We start from the raw sequence: 21609 nt of genomic DNA on the forward strand, positions 1-21609 counted from the left end.
TTTTGCATTTTCTTTGACAACTGTGTCAATATTTTCCACCGTATCTTCTGCATTTGAGATTCTCTCTTCTATCTCTTGTATTCGGTTGATGATGCTTGTGTCTGTGACTCCTGATCTCTTTCTTAGGTTTTCTATCTCCATGGTTGTCTCCCTTTGAACTTTCTTTATTGTTTCTATTTCTAGTTTCAGATCCTGAATGTTTTTGTTTAATTCCTTCTTTGTGTTTTCTTCCATTTCTTTAAGGGATTTCTGTGATTCCTCTTTAAGGGCTTCCATCTGTTTACTTGTACTCTCCTGTATTTCTTTAAGGGAGTTACTTAATTCCTTCTTATAATCCTCTATCATCATCATGAGAAGTGATTTTAATTCTGAATCCTGCTTTTCAGGTGTGATGGGGTGTTCAGGGCTTGCTATATTGGGAGAATTGGGCACTGATGATGCCAAGAAACTTTGGTTTCCGTTGCTTATGTTCTTGCGCTTGCCTTTCGCCATCTGGTTAACTCTAGTGGTACCTGCCCTCACTGTGTAAAACTGGAGTCTGTATTTCCAGTTATCTTGCTTATTGCAGAGCTCCTCAGAGTCCAGAGGTCTCTGTGGTCTTATGCTCCTAATCTCCTGGGTGGAATAACTCCTGGGACTCAGGCCACCTCTTGGATCTGGAAATCCTTCTGCTCTGAGTGCAGTGGGTCCTCGATGACTCAGGATTCAGTTTCAGCTGCTCTGAGTGCAGTGGCTCCAGCTGCTCTGAGTGCAGTGGCTCCTGGATGACTCAGGATTCAGTTTCTCAATAGGACAGGAGCAGACCGACTCTGTGTCAGCTGCTCTGAGTGCAGTGGCTCCTGGATGACTCAGGATTCAGTTTCTCAACAGGACAGGAGCAGACCAACTCTGTGTCTGCTCCAGCCCAGAGGACCAGGCTGGGGCAGAAGGGAAGTGGAATTCCGGAGGGGCGGGGTTTGGGTAGCTGCTGTGCCCTGGATGTCCCTGGCTCCCCGATCTATCTCTGGGGTTTAGGGAGTGAGATGGAGTTCTTACCAGCTGCTCTGAGTGCAGTGGCTCCTGGATGACTCAGGATTCAGTTTCTCAACAGGATGGGAGCAGACCGACTCTGTGTCTGCTCCAGCCCAGAGGACCAGGCAGGGGCAGAAGGGAAGTGGAATTCCGGAGGGCAGCATGAGTATTTATTGATAAGCATAACAATAAAAACCTTTTAACCCAGCACTTAAACTTACGTTCTGTGAGAAGAGCTTAAGCTGTCAATATAGCACATAAAACATACAGCAGTCGAGAGACTCACATGTCCCCTTTCATTTATCCTCAGAGATTAAAGCAAAACATCATAGAGGAAGCTGTAGAATATTATTCCATGTTGTAAATGCAGGGAATATTCACAATATTCCACCATTAACTCAATATGTAAATAAGCACCAATATTTGAAACGGATTTTAACCAAATGAATGAATGATTTGTAATACAGTTATTTCCACAAACACCAATCCGCCAGGTTCTACTTGATGCCTTCCATGTTGTGACATATTGATTGGTTCTTTTTCTGCTTCTTCTTCAGCATTTCTACGCATGATTGATTTTTCCCTAGTGTAATCATTTTGTTAATAATCTCGAATAAAAATACAAAATTCACATTTCAAAATTAGTATCTCATCCTTATTTGGCAGTCCTTTTAAATACTTTTCTTATTGGTAGTATTTTGAGACATTCTGAGGCTAAATCTTGCCTAATGTAGTCATTCCTTGCTTGAAGGGTTCTTTTCAGTTTCTTCTACTATAATTCTTTTTATCTTGTCTCAGTTTTAAATAATGGCTCAGCAGTTAAGAGCACTGGTTGTTCCTCCAGAGGTTCTGAGTTCAATTCCCAGCAACCACATGGTGGCTCACAAACATCTGTAATGGGATCTGATGCCCTGGACAGTGACAGTGTACTCATATTAAATAAATAAGTCTAAAACTAAATAGTTGCTTGTTATTTAATCTTAAATTCATCCTCACGGGTATTTTATCTGACAGTGTTCATCAAATGTTTAATTTTGATTTAGTAATTTTCTTAGATGATTTCACACATATATCCGTGCCTAATGAACACTCCCAACTCTGACTTCTCTTCCCTCTCTCTTCCATCCAGTCCACCAGACTTCTCATAGATCGCCCTTGCATGTTCATATCTCTTTATCTTGTTTTGTTACTCATTTGAGTTCCACCAGGGCCTTCTGTGTGACCATGGCTTTGGAAATACCTATTAGAGGCTCATGTCCTTGGTAAAAGATATGCAACTAAAGATAGTGCCGTTGAACTCCCCGCCCCTAAATATCAATAGCCAATCTCCCTGCCTGCAGAGCAGGGACCTATAAGGTTCCTGACTTTTCTTATTGTTTCTGGGTTTTTAGAGGACTAGTATGAATGCCTTGTTTAGGTCAGCTCATGGTGCAGTCACCTATTCACAGTATTGGGCAGCCATGGGTTTATATTTATCTCTGTTCACTGCCAGGGAAGTCTTCTTTGACTAAGCCTGGGGAAAAGTTTTGTATTGTTCACCCTGAATTCTCCTGCAGCAAAACAACCTCACCACTGTCAATTTGTCTCATCAGAAGAGTTCCAAATCTTGGTAAACAAGCATGTTACTTATGGAGCTCCTGCTTTCTAAATGTTTGTTTAAAAAATAGTGTGTGCACATATGTGTGTGTGTGTGTGTGTGTGTGTGTGTGCATATGTTTAGGTGATTATGGAGACAAGAAGAGGTATCACATCACTTGAAGCTCAGAGGTACAGAAAGTTTTGAGCTACAACATGGAGTAGGCTACTAGGAACTGAACTCCAGTCCTCTGCAAGGGCAGCAAGCACTCTTAAGTACCAACCCATCTCGCTAGGCACTCAAATTTGTTTTACATGAAATTCGAAAACTTGCAGTTTATGTTGGTTTGTTGTAGATATAGAAGCCACACTGTTCTCTGGATTCTGCAACTCAGTATAAAATTCCACAGCTTGAGTACAATGAGAGAGGTTAAAATTCTATTTCCGTTCTCATCTTATTACTCTCTCTGTTGCCCCTAAATAATTGAACACATTTTTTTTTTCCAAAGAGATGATGTAGAGGCCCTGGATCTAGGCCTGGGTGGTAGCTGAGTTGCTCAGCCTGCTGGGTTTCCTATTATTTGTAGCACCAGGGCAAACTCTCCATCACTGTGCTAGCTAGTTTACCCAATGCCTCCTGTAGGAGGCAGGATCAGCTGTTAGGTCCTCATGCCCTCAGGGCAGGCTCACCTCCCTCCCTCAGGCCACCAGAGCCAGCTCCACTGTACTGTCCAGTTGAGGCTCACAGCCAACTCTCTTGAGTGCTGCAACCTGCAAGGGGCGGGACCAGCTTTCCTGCTCTTTGTTTTTTCTTTTCTTTCTTTCTTTCTTTTTTTTAAATGCCTATTTTAGTTGGAGTCTACTTGTAGAGTTTTTTTTTTTCATTACTTAAATGAATAAAAGGTTCAACAGAGCTTGTCTCCAAATTCTATTCCATGCGCCCTTATTTGAATAGTTTGAAATCCTAAAAATATACATTGTGCATTTCCTGCACAGCACAGAATGATTGGGAGCTCTTTGCCAAAGTGCGCGGCAGCAGAGCTTTGCGAAATAGATATTGCTGAATGCTAGGCCAATGTGTTGAAGGTAATTCATGGTCTCAATTCTAATGAAACACTTTACTATGCTGTAATCGAGAGATGGGTGTGAGGGTGCTGATATAAGCAGGAAAGCTAATGTATAAACTAACATATCTCCAGTGTCTTAGACTTCTGTCTCCTCTTTGATTTTCTGTCCTGGTGCTCAGACTAGCATGCCTCCTGTCTACTTCCAACCAATTTACTGTAAACTGGGGCATGAAATTCAGAAAACTAAACTTAATGTGTGAAGTGGAAGAGGAGAAAGTTTGATTCAGATTCTATAATGAGTGGTTATCTAGAACATGTGTGAGCGTCTACAGTTTTTCCAATATTTATTTACTGAATCGCTCAAAGATTTATATATTCTCTGTTTGCATAGCACAAGAGCCTATCAATGTCTCGCAATAATGATTTAAGGAAGCACAATACAATTTCATTTAAATTAGCTTAAGTCTTGGCAGCTGCCAATGTTCAAAGAATTAAATGTGCAGGGCTTTAGATATGGCATAGTTATAGTTTTTATGTACACTTAAATTGAATATTAAATAAAGGTAAATAATGTATATAGATGTTATAAAATTTCTAGGATAGTTTTAGGCTGTTGGCAGAGTAAACATTGTATCCTTCACAAAGACTACATTGTATTCTTGGCTAGCCAGTAATTTTCCAGCAGTTGGAAGTCAACTTATAGAGGAGGAGAGATACATGTGGTGACTCCAAAGGAGTCCTGACGTTGACCATGTGGATAAGATACTTTTGAAGATGTGCCCTGGAATGAATAACTGTTACAACAGAAAAAGTGAAGGAAAAGACACAGTTAACAGCATCCTGTGATTGTTTTCATGTAGCGAAAGTCACTTTGTGGGAAACAGATTGCTCACCCTCCTCTCAGATCTCTGCTGGTGAGTCCAGGCTCATAGGAAGCAAGAAAAGGGAGGTTACATGAAGAATTGTCTAATAGGCAGCAATTGGCAAAACTATAACAGAGTGCCTCAGACAGTAGTGCATGCCTGTTATTAAAAGAGATAAGAAAGAGATTGAAGAAATAAGTAAGAGATGAAGTAAGAAAGATATAGATAGTTTAAGGACAACTTTACAGGCTAGTCATAGCTGAAGAGGCCATTGCGGTACTGAGCCTGTCTGGACCTCACTTCATTGGGAAATAAAATACAAGATTCTCATTTTCCCAGTGAAGCTAACCAAGCCTTTAATTATTGTCTAATGCCAACTAAATGCACCAAGATTGTACTGCATTGCAGCATAGTATACATTTTAATAATACTTATTTAATTTGTCAGTATATACTCTTCCTATCAAGATAATCAATTTTGGAAGATGACTTAAAATAGCTCCACTGATTAGGGTATAAAGATAGTTTGAACTTTTTTTCTGAAACACTTTAAGGTAATTTGAAACATTGTAGCAGTTCATACCTTAGTAGTATAGTCAAGTGCAAACATAATGCAAATACTCATGCTGAATAAACTTAACAATCACCACCTAAAGCTGTGATATCCAATGTAGAGGAAATCTTTTTACAATGTGTGGAAGCTTCACCTGTCAATAAAAGGCTATGAGCCTAGGCAGGAAATAGGGAGGTAGAAATTCTGGTACATAGAGTATTTCTGGGATAGAGTTAGAAGCATGGGAGGTTTCTTCCCAGAATATGAAGATGGATGGTTACATATTACTCCAGAACTCTTGAGGATGAGGGTCATATGAACTCCGAGAGAGGTAACAAGCCATATGACACTGATAGAATAAAACAAATGGGTAATTGAGTCATGAGCTAGTCAGGAAACAGGCCCAAACTTTTGTCCTAAACATTTATTCATTATATAATTTAGTCTTAGAGTCATTATTTGGGGGAACTTGGTCATGGGTGGAAAGCACGTTTAAAATCCAGTCTCTCTTCAATCTCCCCACTTGTAGCCCAAATATGTTTTGTAGATTTTTATATTTTCCTGAACCCTAAGTATAAATGGTCTTCACATATAATTTTTCTATGTAAGCAAAAAAATACTTGAGTACTTGAGAAGCCACTGTATAAAATAGAGACAGATTTACACTTGATCTTTAAGTATATAATTTTCATGGTTGTAATATGTGAAATTAGATCTCACATATTCACCTGTCCTCAATAATATTTTAAGACCACTTGCCTTCCCTAGGACACAGTTACTTAGTTGTTCTATATGTGAAACACAGGAATGTGCCTTGGGGAGAGTGAAGGAGAGCTTAGTATTTCTGCAATCTGTGTTGTTATGGGACTCACTTGTTCAGTTCTACTTTGGTCTGTGCCTTGGCTCTGTGAGGTGGAACAAATGAATAATGAACCCCTGTCCCCCCAAGGATATTTTAAAGTATTTTAGGCTAGTTAAATATTTTATATGTAATAATGGAAATCACCACTTACCAAAGACCTTCATACTTCTTTTTCTATTGTCTTGTTTTGCACACCTACCTTCCATCAAAATAAAATTCATGTATGAGTTTATTTTTGCTCAATACCCTGAAGGTCAGAATGGTTAAGTTCCTGGCTGTATGATGCGTGCTTGTCAGCATTTAAAGTTGGGTAAAGATCTATATGAAATTCCCTACCTTTTCCCGACTATGCCATTTTATCTTTCATTTTTAAATGATTCATTGTTTACTAACCATTATTTATTTGTGTGTTTGTTTTGGGAGATATGCACATTTCTGTATATACAAGGATGCCACAAGAGGGCATATAGGATGCTTGAAACCAGAGTAATAGGTCTTTTGGAAACATCTGGCTTGACAGATGGTGCTGGGATCTGAATGTGTGTCTTCCTCATAGTACAGTAAACACACTAACTGATAAGCCATTTTCCAACTTTTCCCTCATCTTCCTGAAGAGGAAATAAAACAATTCAGCAGATCAATATTTTATACAGAAATAATGTGTTTAATGGTGACTAGACTATCATAGTAGATAGGAAAAAAGCATCAGAGAAGCAAGTTTGAAATCCTGCTGGGTTTATAGGGTTGACATTAGTTGACATAGTATACAAAGAAAGCACAAGATCAATATCATAATATCGTAGACATATTCTTCTTTAGGTATTAGATTGTTGTTTTTTCACTTTTGGAAATTGAAATCAGGGTGTCATGTATCTGGGCTGAAATACCACTGAGCTATTCCTCCAGCATCCAAATTTTATTTGTATTTGTTTTTATTTTAAAATAGGTTCTTACTAAATTAGCTAGGCTGGGTTTGAATTTCCTTTATAGTCTAGGGCTGGCTAGACATGTGATCCTCCTTTCTTGGCCTCTCAAGTCACTAGGATTAGGGGTTATTCTGCCAGGAATAAGCTAGGTTATGGACATTCTTATTAATAATCCCCAAACCTATGTTATTTATCATCAATTATACTCCTACTTTCAGAGAACTTGTACTCTTAGGAAGTATGTAAAAAGTTAAAACAATGAAAAATAGGTTGTTGCCATTGTTAGAGGTGGTTCTGTTTTCAAAGACTTTGCTCTAAGAAGTTGTATTTTTTGTGTTCCCAAATGATTATCCAAAAACAAAGATCACCATAAATTTCTACAACAAGACTTGGTAACGTAGTCAAAATTGTAATAGACCAGAAACTAAAGAAAGTGCTATGTACTGTTTGAATTAGGCCTAGAGAAATGATTAGCCTAACAAAGATAACAGGATAACAAAAATAATAAATGGCTATACCTCATGATGCTTAAATGCAACAAGCAGTACTGCTTAGCTAGACAGTACAATGTGTGAAAATAAATAAGACCAAAAGTTACTAATTCCTCTGTGATACCCAAGTTCATCATCTATTTATAGATGCAAAAGAATTACAAGCATTTATGTAGCTAAAGAAAGAACCAATTATACTCACTACCCAAAAAAGACAAAATAGAATATCTTCAAAAGGATTTATAGAGAAACACAAAATAAATGCTGTCTGTTTACAGAGTGGAGCATGGTCCAGGTTACACAATGGGTGACAGTCTTGTTTACATAGTGGAGCACGGTCCTGCTTGCACAGTGGAGCATGGTCCTGTTTACACAGTAGAGGACAGCCCTGTTTATACAATGGAGTACTGTCCTATTTACACAGTGGAGCATGGTCCTGTTTACACAGCAGAGTATCATCCTGTCTATCCAGTGGAGTATCAACTTTATTACACAGTGGTATACCTTCCAGTTTATACCATGATGCACCATCCTGTTTACACAGTGAAGTATCTGCCTATTAACACAGTGGGATGCCGTTCAGTTTACTGAGTGGCTTACTACCCAGGTTACACAGTGGAATACCATCCACTTCACACCATCCTGTTCACACAATGGAATACCATTCTATTTACCCAGTGCCTATTTACACTGAGGTATATCTTCTGTACAAGTCAACAAGCAGAACTTAAGCATGTGCGTTACTTAAGTTGCAGGTCGGACATGAGTTCTGAGCATGCAACAGCGAATAACAGAGTTCATGGATTAAAAATCCATAGTCATTTATCCATGGGTTCAGAAAACCAGATACTCATTTTAATCTAGGAGATCATTTGATAAAGATATGTAAAGGCTTACACTGTATCAGTGATATGTTTTATTTGATTCTGGTGATAGGTACATAGATTTTTTTCAATTAGGAAAAATAATTCTAGAGAAATAGTCACCCACGGAAGAACATACCAACTGGTTATTCCGTATCACATGCACACTGCTGAAACACACATAATAGTAACCTTATAAATACTGAGCAGGATATATACAAATACATATATGTATTAATATATTCTTAATTAATACATTTTTAACAATTATTGACTAACATTTTATATATTAATTATACTATATGGTTATAATCATATAATATATAATCCTGTATAATTATATTTAGCTATATAATAAAATTCATATGATTATATATAATTATAATGCATATTATATATTGTATATAATTAATATATATTCATGTATAACATATATTACATATATATGTTACAACAATTACTGAAAAATGAGTGTATGAATCTGATAACGAGCACAGGATATATGCATTGGTTTGAAGGAAGAAAAGAAGGAGGAAATTTATAATTATATTAAAACAGCAAAACATAAAATAAGTAATTAAAAACAGCTCCAATGGTACATTCATGGTTTCAATATTTTTCTGTTTTATCATATTACTAAATAAACAATGAAGAGCTTTAGTTATTTATTTTGTACAGAGACATAGATGGGTGCCAAGGACCAACTTTGGCTTGGAGAGGGGCACTTAGAAAGGGGAGTCCAAGTGCAGCCAAAAGAATGACCCAAAGTCAAATCGTAGGTCTAAGTGGATGGCTTATGTTCTGCTTGAGAAAGCTTTCCAGATTGCTCACTTCCTGTGTTCTGTTCAAGACAGCTTTTTCTCACTATTCTAATAAAACTCTCTGGATAGCTCATCTCTCAAAGATCAAAAGCCCAGTCTTTTATTTACATATCAATTCAGTCATTATCACAGGTTCCCTTTTGATTATCCCATGAATCAGCACCCCTTGACCCCAGCCCCTGGGTTTTTAGAGACAGGAAGCACAAGCACAGACAATAAGATAGCTGTGTGGGACCCTACTGACCCGACCCTGAAGTTATCATTCCTACTATGCCTGATCCTGAACCTAAACTCCCTCTTTCCAGGCTGACCTTGAACTCAGGAATCTGCTTGCCTTTATATGCATAAACAAAAACTTAGCCTGGGTGGGATCTTGCCCTGGGATCCTCATTTCCTGAATCTTTTAATCTCCTTCCTTAGTAACATTTTGACAAACTGGCTCATAGTGCAGCTGCCTCAGTTCCTTGAGGCCTGTTAAGCTCCTTATACAATTCATATTGTATCCTTATGTGACATGCATCATGTTATATAGTTGAGAAATTATACATGTCGGTGTTATTTTCCACAGCCTTGAGGGCTGTTCTGAAGGTCTCAGCATTTACCATTTTGCTGAGACATTAGGCACACCATTGCCTCCCAGACCTGTGCTGTCTCTCACTATCATAGAGTCATTAACCTTGACAGAGAGGACACTCCTCGAAGGAGGAACATGAAAATATGTACATTATAACACAAACAAACTCCATGCCCTGCTGGCTCTGTTCTAGGGGCAGGAATGATGTCATGTCATCCCTGCATGGCCAGGCCAGGCTGTGCGGATGGGGTTTTTGTTTTTGTTTTACTATAATGAATTATACAATTGAATTAAACATTCAAACGAAAGAGGAAATTAATAGAGCACATATAGACTAAAATAGACACACAATGACAAGACGGGTTGACATGGACAGGATTTGTCCTGAGCAGAATAGAATAGTAGAGAGAATCAAGAGTTGCTTCTTACGACTTTTCTAGCTAGTGTGGAATACTTAAACTCTGAGGGGCATCAGTCAGAACTGTAGTTCTGTTTGACAACATTTGCTTTTCTTTATTCTGTGACTAGATGTTTCTAGAATGGTAGAAACTCAACACACTCTAGGAAGGAAGATGAAGAGACTGGAGAGGGAAAATCGATTCTGATAAATACCTGTGTGCTAGAGAACATCTCCAAAGACAGTGTGGGTGTTTTGCTGCATTTTAGACGATATTGGTCATGTTCATTGGGGATGGCAATAGAGTAAGATATCCTGCCTCACTTTATGGTTTGAATCCTGGTTCAAACATTGCCTGACACAAAACTCTTTATCACACTATTTAGTCTCCTGGAGATACTTATTTTCCCCATATATAAATTGAGATAATCCTAGAACTTACCTCCTGGGGCTTTTATGAAGATAGAAACTCAAATTAATAAATGGTACCTAGAGAGTTCAGCATGAGTCACTGACACCTATTTTTATTGTGTTTGGTTTTAAGTTTCTAAATCAATAACTACATAATGTGACACCACTCATGTGGCAGGAATCTCACAGGGCTGTTACATCAGGATTCTGTTTTATATATTTTGGGCCTAGACATGTAGATACCTGGCTATCTATGTCAGAGTTTCTACTTCACTGTGTTTGTCTTAAGCTTCATTCTTGCTTCTTTCCTTACCTTGTACAAAATAATTCAAAAAGCCATTTTTATCTGGAATTCTCAACATCTAGCCTTCTCTTGGGTTTTTACTTTTAAATTCTCCCAGTGATTGAAATTGATTGATGGCATTTAATAAATTATTCGTAGATCCACTTAAACCCTTCAGCATAGGTGTCAGGCTGTAATTTAATGTTTCGTTACTGTTGCTGTCCTGTGCAGAGTAAGAGACTAGAATCCTATAGAACTCTCGGTTTGGCAAACTCTTGCTCAACTTCTGACCATCTCTTTGCCAGAGCTGAATGCCCTTTGATTGTAACTTGCCATGTGAGCTGAGAGTATGCTGAATGCAGCCTATGTCTTTCCTCTCTGTGTTGGTTTCCACTGCTGTGTTGTTCAATGATCCAATGAGCTCCCTCAAAAGGAGGATGGAACTTTTATTATTATTATTATTATTATTATTATTAGTATTAGTATTATTTCAATCCTGGGGAAACTTATGCAAGAGGATTAAGGACTTTCTTGGATGTCATTCCTAGAATAGGACTTGAAATACCTTAGACCTCATCACCACATTAACATGTTGTTTTCTTGTGGCCTTAGTGAATGAATTTCTATACTATTCTGTTGTAGACTTCAGCATTACAGATTGTACTGGTTATCAGTGTCTTATTGTTACCGGTTGCTATGATAAAACACATGGCTAAAAGGCACCCGGAGAGGAAAGGGTTTATTTCATCTTGTGCTTGCTGGTAACAGCCTATCACTGAGGAATGGTGAGGCTCAAACTCAGACAGGGCTAGAACCTAGAGGCAAGTACTAAAAGCAGAGACCATGAAGGAGTTCTGCATTGCTGGCTTGCTCTTTGTGGACTGCACAGTCTGCTTTCTTATGCAAATCAGGAGCACCTGCTCAGGGTTTGCAGCACTCACAGAGCACTAGACGCTCCCACATCAATCATTAGTCAAAAAAATATCTCACAGATTTGCTTACAGGTCATTGTGATGGTGACATTTTCTCAATTGAGAGTCCCTCTTCCCAAATGACTCTAGCTGTGTCAAAAAGCCAGATGATGATGGTGATGATGATGATGATGATGATTTTTAAAATCCAGCACAGCTAGAAACATACACTCATTCCCTCTCAGTTGTAGGATGTACGAAGATGCCTCTGTTGAACGTTCAAGTACAGTTATTAGTCCTTGAATGGATAAACATTTTTATGAGTGGAGAAAAATAATGACCAAATCTTCAAGATGCAGAGAACCTATTTCTATTTCCAAGCTCATTGAACGGGTTGATAGCTTACAATTTACTTAACACACTCGCATATTACTTTTGATTCCAGAAGTAGTGAGCTGTGTCTTCATTTATGTGCCTTGCCATATGCCAGGGGCAGTAAAGGCTGCTCTGCTTTTAAACTCTGAACAGGACACATTTCCTAAGAGAGGAAGAAAGAAAAAAGAATATTCTCAGTTGCTAAGAAAGAGAAGCTGTATAACTCAGTAATTAAAAACTTAGCCTTTGGGCTGGAGAGATGGTTCAGTGATTAAGAGCAGGCACTCTTCCTGAGGACAACCCAGGCTTGGTTTCTAACTGTTTGTTACCCCAGCTCCATTGAGACTTTCACCTCTGGAGCTCACAGCCCCTGGCACTCAAGTGCTCATAAACACTTTCTCTCTCCTCTTCCTTCCCCTCTCCTTCCCCCTCTCTTTCCCCCCCTCTCTGTCTCTCACTCATTCACTCACGTTCATACTCTCTTTCCCTCTCCCTCTCCTTCTTCTTCCCCCCTTCTCTCTCTCTCTCTCTCTCTCTCTCTCTCTCTCTGTCTCTCTCTCTCTCTCACACACACACACTCATATACTTTCTCTCTCTTACACACACACACACACACACACACACACGCACACACAAGATAAAACAAAAATTTTAAATTCTAGCCTCAGGAAGCTTAACCTTAGTCTTCAAAGAAAATGAAATGAGAAATGAAAATGGGCTAGAAATATTAATATACATCGATAAGTTTTCTTTGACTAAGAAATATATGTCAGTTTTGAGCACTTAATACATGTCAGGTTTCTGCTAAGGAATCTAAGAGAGACTTCACATCAGAAAGCCTTACTGTTAGTTGTCTTTGCTACACTAGAACACAGGCAAGGCATCTCAATCCTGGGTGCTTCATCCACACCACAGTGAGATTCTAATCTAAATGACATGCAGTACATACTGATTCGTTGGTTTATATTTTTGTTTCTACTTTCTGCTTAACATTATTTCAATTTTTTAAAGAGATGTGGTCTCTTGAGATGTGGCCCTGCATGGCCTAGAACTCATTATGTACTCCAGGCTGGACTTGAACTATCAGAGATCTGCCTGCCTCTGTCTTGTGAATGCTGGGATTAATCCAGCCTAATTTCTTTTCTTTAATACAGCTAAGCTTTTGTTATTATATAATATTGATCCAGCATCTAATGTTTTTACAGTTTTGAACTTAATATTCAGAAAATCACAAAGCTTTCTGATATTTCTTTCCTATCTATAGTTGTCCATTCACTAGAAGCCAGAAATACTTATAAATCATATGTTCTATATAAATAATCTAATGAGAAACTTCAACATGCATATCTTGTCCTTTTCGTGACATCCTCTTTCCACATACCTGAAATTGTAGTGTGTGATAATATGTGTGTGTGTATATACATGATATGTATATGTGTGTATGTGTATCTATCATTGTGTGTTCATACATGTTTCTATGTTTCCTTGTGTATGTGTAGTCGTATATCAGTGTGTTTGTGTGTCTAACTTGTGTATGTGTTTGCATTTAACTATGTGTGTATGAGAGTGTGTGTGTGTATATATATATATTTGTGTGTGTCTATATTTGTGTATGTGTGTGTATGTGCGTTTGCATGTGTGTGTATATATTTGTGTGTGTATATGTGTGTGTATATTTGTGTATATGTGTGTATATTTGTGTATATGTGTGTGTATTTGTGTGTATGTGTGTGTATTTGTGTGTGTGTGTCTGTGTGTGTGTGTACGTATTGCTGGGAGTAGATCCAGACCTAACTTGTTTCACAATATAACTGCAAAAAGCATCATAAAGTTTTATGGTCTTTAAAGTATCAAACCATTTCTACTCCTATATTTTTTTTCCCAATTCACAAAGCCGACAGTTTCCAGGCACCCAGGCTGAGAATTTGGTGGTGTCAGAATTTACATGGTTTCTTACCAAAGCCTCATTTCAGATGCAATGGCAAAATGCAATTTGCATGCTGTTAAGAATGTAACATATTCACAGAGTGCTATCATGCCGAAGCAGATAATGTTTGCTGCTTGAGACCTCTAGACCTGGTATGCTAATGAGGAAGCTTGTCCTTCATAAATCCTTCCCTTCACTCTTATTCTTCCATAGGGCTAGTGCATATGTTAATATGGATCTGAATATATAGCATGTACAAATTATACATGCCATCTTTGTCTTTTTATAATGATATGCTATAATTGTCTATGAATCTGTATACAGTGCATTTATTTAAGGAACAATTTGTACATATATATGTATAAATAGATGGTAGATAAGTAGCGAGTATCATTTCAAGTGAATTTTAACTACGTCTTTTGAAGTATCCTATTAATATAATTAAAAGTATATGAAGTATATATATTTTTAACAATTGTGATGCCTCCGATTCAATTTTAATTAACTTAAAATTTGGTATATTAGAAATTTGCAAAGTAGCAGGTCATTTTGTAGAGGAGAATTCAAACATCAGACACCAAAGTCTACCTTGCCAATCTTAAATGTAACCCTAAAGTCTGAGAGCAAATACGTAAAATTATGTAGCTTTTCAAGTTCTAGGTATCTTGATTTTTAGCTGAGATGTTTGTACAAATGCCCCATAGTGACAACTTCTTCCTAAAGTGCTGCTCTGGAGGGGAATGGTTTTGAAATTGAATTATCACATTCTAGGCCAAGATGACTCAACTGCCTGAGGCAGAAAAGGAAAAGATTGCCGAGCAGGTAGCTGACTTCAAAAAGGTGAAGAGCAAGCTGGATGCAGAGATTGAGATATGGGATGACACAAGCAACGACATCATTGTCCTCGCCAAGAAGATGTGCATGATCATGATGGAGATGACCGACTTCACAAGGTAACTATGTGGGAACGGTAGTGTGATAAGCGAAGGATAACGGTCATGTGTTTGTCATATCGATGAAACGCCCGAGTTTCTCTGAGTGGGAAGAGGAAACGCTAATATAGAATTAGGAAGTTACGAATGTACAAATTCCAGAACTGTGGTCAAAATAGCACAGTTTCTTATACAGCCCTTACCTCATGCTCTCAGACATTCATACTCTGAGATTACATTGTATCATACTCTCACTCGGTAGCAAAGATTACATTGTATCAATCTAACACCTCCCTAACTGTCCACAGAAATGGGTAACTAGGATATGTTCACTCTGAAGCTCTTGAGGAATTTATACCTACTGCTGCCTCATCAGGATTTCTGGCCTATGGCATTCCTGAGATTGCAAATCAGTGTCTTTGAAACCTCAATGAACAATGAAGACTGTGAAGGAAGCATACATTGTCTATAGAGAAGCAACATAAATGTTTTAAAATAGTTGTGAGACTTTGTGGTAGCATAGTCTAACTGACTCCGTTCTCTGGTAGAGTCATCATGGCCTTGGGACTCTGTACATGTATCCTGACAACTGAAAAGACTTACAGCCCCCATACCTTATTTCTGCCTGCAACACTGGGGCTTGCATCTGGTGGCTGCAGGATGGCCACTTGAAAATGAGAATTTCCCAGCGAGTAGAAAATTGACATTGGTCTCTGACCTTTTGTATCTCTGCAAACCAGTCTCAGAGCCTTGTTTCCTCCATTTTGTGGTCCTAACCAACTGTTCCTTTACCATTATTAGTTAGCTCCAGTTCATTGTGGTGGTGGTGGTGGGGGGGGCTGAGGGGAATAAAACTGAGTGATAAATACTCCAGTTTGATGCTAAGAGGTTTGCAAAGACCTGACTTTAAAAGGCTACCCACAGAGAGAATACAGTTCAGAGGACAAGAAGCAGAAGCCCAGACTCAACAAAATAAGGAGATAAAGGCAACTGTGGAGGTCATGGCCAAATGTAAACAATTTGCTGAGCCTAAGATCAATGACTCTGCTTCACTTGTCCAAGATACTTTAGCATAGGATAGCTTTAAGCATGTTTCTCAATGAGGAAGCCCTCTCTGTGACACTGACCTATTCTGGAAACAGTCTGATGAAGGTTCTGGTGACTGTGTTGTTCTGAGTATTCGCCTATGGAATGTACCTTAGTCCTTCATGAGCCAAAACCTACTTAACTGGAATATTCCAGTGAATGGACTCTTGACAGGGCCACTCCGTACAACCAATGACAACAGCTCGATGTCTGGGACTGGGTTCTCCTTAGGCAAAAAAAAAGTTGCCTTTCTATTGAGTATGAGTTGAAAGGTGAACTATGGGTAATATCCATGTGGAAACTGGATCCTAATGGTGAGGAGATGGTGCTATCAGAACACTTCTCCTGGGAGGGGATTGCTCTGTGTGGGTAGGCCTTCAATAAGCACAAAATCATTACAAGAACATGTCTTGCAGTTGTCTAGCTGTCTACACCCACCCTATAGGGAAAGGGAGGTCATTAAGGGAAACAGAATGTGGAAAACAGGTTGCAAATGTCTTTATATAATTAACCAAGGAGCAGCAAGATGTGGAATGCCTCTCTTACCAGTTGCTAGTGAATACAAACCTGAAATAAAACTTAGTCTTCATGTAGCTACTGAAATCACAAAACAGAAGACTACCCTATGCCAGACATGTTGCATGTAGGAAACTATTGTATCAGGATGCACTACACACAAAAACCAATGTTACGATGGTACAATGAAAAAATGCAATTTTAAATCATAATTAAATGGTAATGCACATTACCTTTCAGGGTTAAGACTGAAAAAGAGTTTTCAAATGTTAAACACAGGAAGTAGTAAATTGAATGACCTAAAAAATGCTCTTTCAATGAAAAGTTCTAAACAAAATTAAAATGAAAAGATAATGTGCCGAACGTTTGTAAGAAGGACTAGCTACAATGTGATACTTTTTATCTACAGGACAAAAGAGATGGGCAGATAAATCACTGCCTTGTTAGGACCTGACTAATTAATGATATTTAATGGAAAAGTAAGTGAGATAAGTATACAATTGTTCAAAATGTTAACAACAGCAAAAAAAAAGCCAACATAGATATGGTGGGAAGAAACAAGCCTTGGTAGATGCCTTAATTTGGAATGTTGTTTGTGCTGGTAACCTTGGTGTGCTTTGTCAACAATGTATCCTGTGTCTGCATCTCTAGTTCACTTCAGGTAAAAGTATTTGCAAAGAACAATCTGAAACAGGACTCTTTAAAAATTAATTCAACCAGTTATTATTGGTTGGTTTTGTTTTCATTTAATATTTAATTTGCTCTTGGACAATTTTAGCCATACACAGAGTGCATGGTGACCACGCTCCCCCTCAAATGCCCCTTGCCTGTCTGTCCGTCTGCTTCCCATAAGTCTCCCCCTCACAGTCCTGTCTGCTCATCCTGCTTTGTTAACTGAGATTAGCCATCACTTTCTCTGTGATTTTAGAGTGATCTTTTGGAGCCTGATGGGTTCCAAAAGAGAGCTCATTGAGTAAAGACAGTTGTTGCTAAGCCTGAAGACCTGAGTTTGATTCCCACTATAGCAGAGAGGGCAAAACAGTGCTCAAGCTATAGAAGTAAGGGCATGAGGATGGATGATTATTTGATGAAAGAACAGAATATAGGGAACACTGATTAAAACCTGGGCTGGAAAGAACTTTTTAAAGACCATTCCTAGGGACCTACTTCTCTAGCCAGGTCACAGAGTTCCATTAACTCCCCTAGACACCAGCTACAACCATGGAATAAGTACTCACAATGTAAGGTTCTGGAGGAGAAAGCAGATTCAAACCATAACGTCTGTAGTTCACACAAGATTCGGAGAAAGAGTGAAATTAGATGTTTATGTTACTTTACCTTCTGAATCAGGAAGCCCATTAGGAATTATTCAGGTTGTAAAGATGTTCTTATCATGATATTTAAATATTTAATTGCAGATTTCATAAGTCAAGGGTTTATCAATATTTATCAATAAAACAAGCACCGTAGTATTTATGTTGTGATAATTTTTAAATTAAATAATGTAGCTGTTACTACCTATCAATTTTGAGGCGACTGACTCTGCTACTGGATGAATGTGGTTAATCACAAGGTTATTCAAAAGCCTCTGAAATAGTACAGCTTGAAAAACATCAAATTTGCATGCTAATGATAGAACTTTTCTTCAGTTTTGTTTGGTTATCTAAGAAGAATGTTATGTGTTCTCTTGTTCTGTTAACTACTACATCCAGATATTACTATGATGTTTATAACCATGGTTTTATAACCATAGTATCATGATACTTACCTACTCATCATGAGCCTACCTAGCTGCAGATGAGTCAGGGAGCACATTATCTGTAAATTCAATAGGAAGGAAAATCAATTTACATTCTGTGTGATACAAAACAAGGAACTGAATGTTCCCCCAATAGGTATTTCTGGCAAGTTTCAAAATAACTAGATAGTGAAGGTTGCTGCTTTAAATACATAATAAATCCGCTTCGCACCCCCACCCCTTCTTCTTTGGATTCTTCCAGATAAAAGATACAATTTTAAAACAATTAAAACTGCCTTAAATAAAAAGACACCCCCCCATCATATACACACAATGATTGTGTTGTTAATATGTTTATAGCTATACCCTAAATAAATCCTTGATGTCCTGCAAGGTCTGCCTCCTACAAAATATCTGATTAAAGGGCAGATTGGAGCATCACAGGGGTGCCAATTTGCCAGCTGGTCACCCTGTGTTTGAGTGGTGTTTCACAATGAGTGTTGGCTGACCTCCGCTAAAGGACCCAGATAGGACCTGGGTAACTGCAGTAATCGCTACTCCCTGGTAAAAACAGAATCTCTCAGATTTCTAATGGAATACCAAGGTATGTCAAGGTGAGTCACATCACATAAGCATCACCTCCTCTGACAGTGTCTAGAACATCTACCCATGCTGCTTTCTTTCCCCGTTTTCCTCCTGTATAAAGAAGAGACTCATCAGTGGCAGGGGATTACTATTCTTAAAGTGAATGGATAACCACATGGTTCACTTTCCAATTCTGGATCATTTACTAAAGCCAAGGACAGATATGAAATTTCAATCAGCCCTGATAAGAGCAAAATTTGCAATTTTAATAAAAAACGTCATGTGTGTCTCACGATCTCATAGTACTCTTAATGACTGTGTTGTCAGGGACTGTCGACCTCGGGTTCATTATTTATCGATTATCTTTAAATTAAAAATACCTTCAAACTGTAGGTTTTTATTTACATTTATTATTCTAACAAAATTTTAAAAATGAGTTTTGAAGAGAAAATGTTCTGCTGCAATCTCAAGCGAACACTCCTCATCTATGTTTTCCCCTAGACGTTATTTTCTTAGTTTGGTCACTGTTTCTTTCATTCATTGTCCTAGAGCTATTTTTTTTTTTATCTCCTGGCTATATGAGTTTCTACTCCTCATTTTCTTTTTTCCCACAGAGAACACATGTCAACACAACTCTTCGTGTTGTCACGTCTTTGTCCTTGAAGGAGTAGATTTTTCTTGACTTCCTTCTTTTCACTCCGCACTTTGGACCCTTGTGATCTTGTACTCGAATGGCCCTACTCCAGTCATTCCATTTTGTCTCCAGTTTCTGATTTTATTTTTTTTATTACTTTTCCCTCTTTATCAACACACCACAGGCCCTTCTGTCATCTTTGTCTCCTTTTAAAACTTTTAGCCAATGACCTCCGTTCTTCCATCTCCTGTCCTCTATATTTAAATGTGTATTATGTCTCTATGTGAACCCATGTCTCATCACTTTGATTGCTCATACTTGATAAATAATCACAGAGTTATCTATGCAAATGGGGCATGAACATGTAAAGTTAATCTGTCATGAATGATACCTTCACTCATCTCTCCATTTGCTAGAGAGGAGTGTCAATCATTCTGTATCCTTACAGAGATCACACGGGAAATAATGCACCAGGATTTTTCTAGAAGACCCAGAGAATAGGCATCTGGGCATGAACGTGTGTGGTATCAGGGAAAAAAAATATTTTATTTTGCCAAATGAAACTTTATAGCTGTTTCTTACGACAGGCAAGAAAAAATTAGTAACTGTGTGAGATATTTTTCCCCTCTAAATTAACCATTTTACTGTGTGTATCTTAGTAATCAGGTTGTAAGACATAAGTACATATGGTAATTACTAAAATAGAGAAAAATCTAAATATCTCCTTAGCAGAGCACATTAGTCTCATAAAATGGGAAAGATATAAAAATATCCCATACAGCATATTGTCAGATAACACTTGAGCCAGCAGTAGTATGAGGTTGAGTGAGGTCTCCAGATATAAGAAGAGTCATTGGAAAAAAAAAATACTCAGATACCCTGAATATCATGTTGTGAGGAGACAGAGAGGCAAGCTGGCATTTCTTGAATGTAAATGGAAGGCAGGAAGTGTGAAAAAGGGACATGATGCTACAGAAGGATTTTGCCATTGAAGGTGTTGGCGTTACTTACCATACTGGAAAGCATGATCGAGGTCAGTGACCCTGGCTGAATCTGGTTCAGGAAATGATCCAAACCCACGGTACCTTTTTCATGTATATTCTTTCATTTCTTTAGAAGATAGAATTGAAAGGCTGTAGGAATGAATTTAGGTCTCAGCTGGAGAGAACTTTTAACTAGAATTGTAACAGAACGCAATCCAAAGGGAAGAGAAAATGCAGATTAAAAACCTACATCGATGAATACATGGGAAGGTACAATGGCTAGTTGAACATGCTGGTGAAAGAGAGGTCGATTGACAGCCCACACTTGATGTCTGCTGCCCTGGTAAAGCCACACCAAGAACAGAGGACAAGGTGCAAGAAGGTCCAGGCTTCATTTCTCTCCACCTTGAAATTCTTCTTGGAGTTTTACAGTTTAGATTTTTCTGAAAATACAATAAAAGTCTAAGGTCTCATTCATCCATTATTTGATTTGCTCCTCAAGAATATCTTTTCATGTTGGCTTAACAGGGAGTTTTCTGTACACCTTCTAGATAAGAGCTCTGGGGTGGGGGAGACTTTTATAAGATGTGTAGCCTATTGACTTTGGGCTATTGAAGTGTTCAGATTTTCCTTTTGAATTAGATAGTTTTGTAGTAATAGGACAGGCAAAGTGTCAAAATAGGACACTTCCAGGCATAGGGAATGTTCGTTTAATAAGCAAATATTTTCTATGTTCATAATGTTTATATTATTTATAATTGGGCTATTGGCTTTCATCATATTCAGGTCATAGGATTAGTTTAAATGATCACTTCACATGTGTTGCAAATGTGTCTTATAGTTCTATGCAATTGCATTATACCATACCTACCCTTTGACGGATAGATACAGATATAGAGAAGGCCTCTGGCTCTACGTGCCCTTTGCTCTACTCTTACTATGTTCTAGTCTCTCTCTCTCTCTCTCTCTCTCTCTCTCTCTCTCTCTTACTCTCTCTCTCTCTCTCTCTCTCTCTATATATATATATATATATATATATAGTCTCTCTCTCTCTCTCTATATATATATATATATATATATGTATATATATATATATGTGCGTGTGTGTGTGTACATATATATGTGTGTGTATGTGTATATGTCTATGTATATGATATCTATGTCTATTTCTATGTACAACAATTCCTGAGTTATAGCTCTTATAATAACAGGTAAAGTGTTATGTA

The 21609-nt window shown here is 38.0% G+C and overlaps 1 protein-coding gene across 1 annotated transcript in view; it reads left to right on the top strand.

Moving 5' to 3' along the window:
- Ctnna3 (catenin alpha 3) overlaps positions 1–21609 on the top strand; it is a 1089047-nt gene that overhangs the window by 1014998 nt on the left and 52440 nt on the right. The window contains exon 10 of the mRNA XM_028785890.1: positions 14681–14862. Within this exon, the coding sequence (XP_028641723.1) occupies positions 14681–14862 (182 nt within the window). The remainder of the gene's footprint in view (positions 1–14680; positions 14863–21609) is intronic.

This window comes from Grammomys surdaster, unplaced genomic scaffold (assembly GCF_004785775.1).
Source record: "Grammomys surdaster isolate TR1022 unplaced genomic scaffold, NIH_TR_1.0 125363, whole genome shotgun sequence".
Taxonomy (NCBI): Eukaryota; Metazoa; Chordata; class Mammalia; order Rodentia; family Muridae; genus Grammomys; species Grammomys surdaster.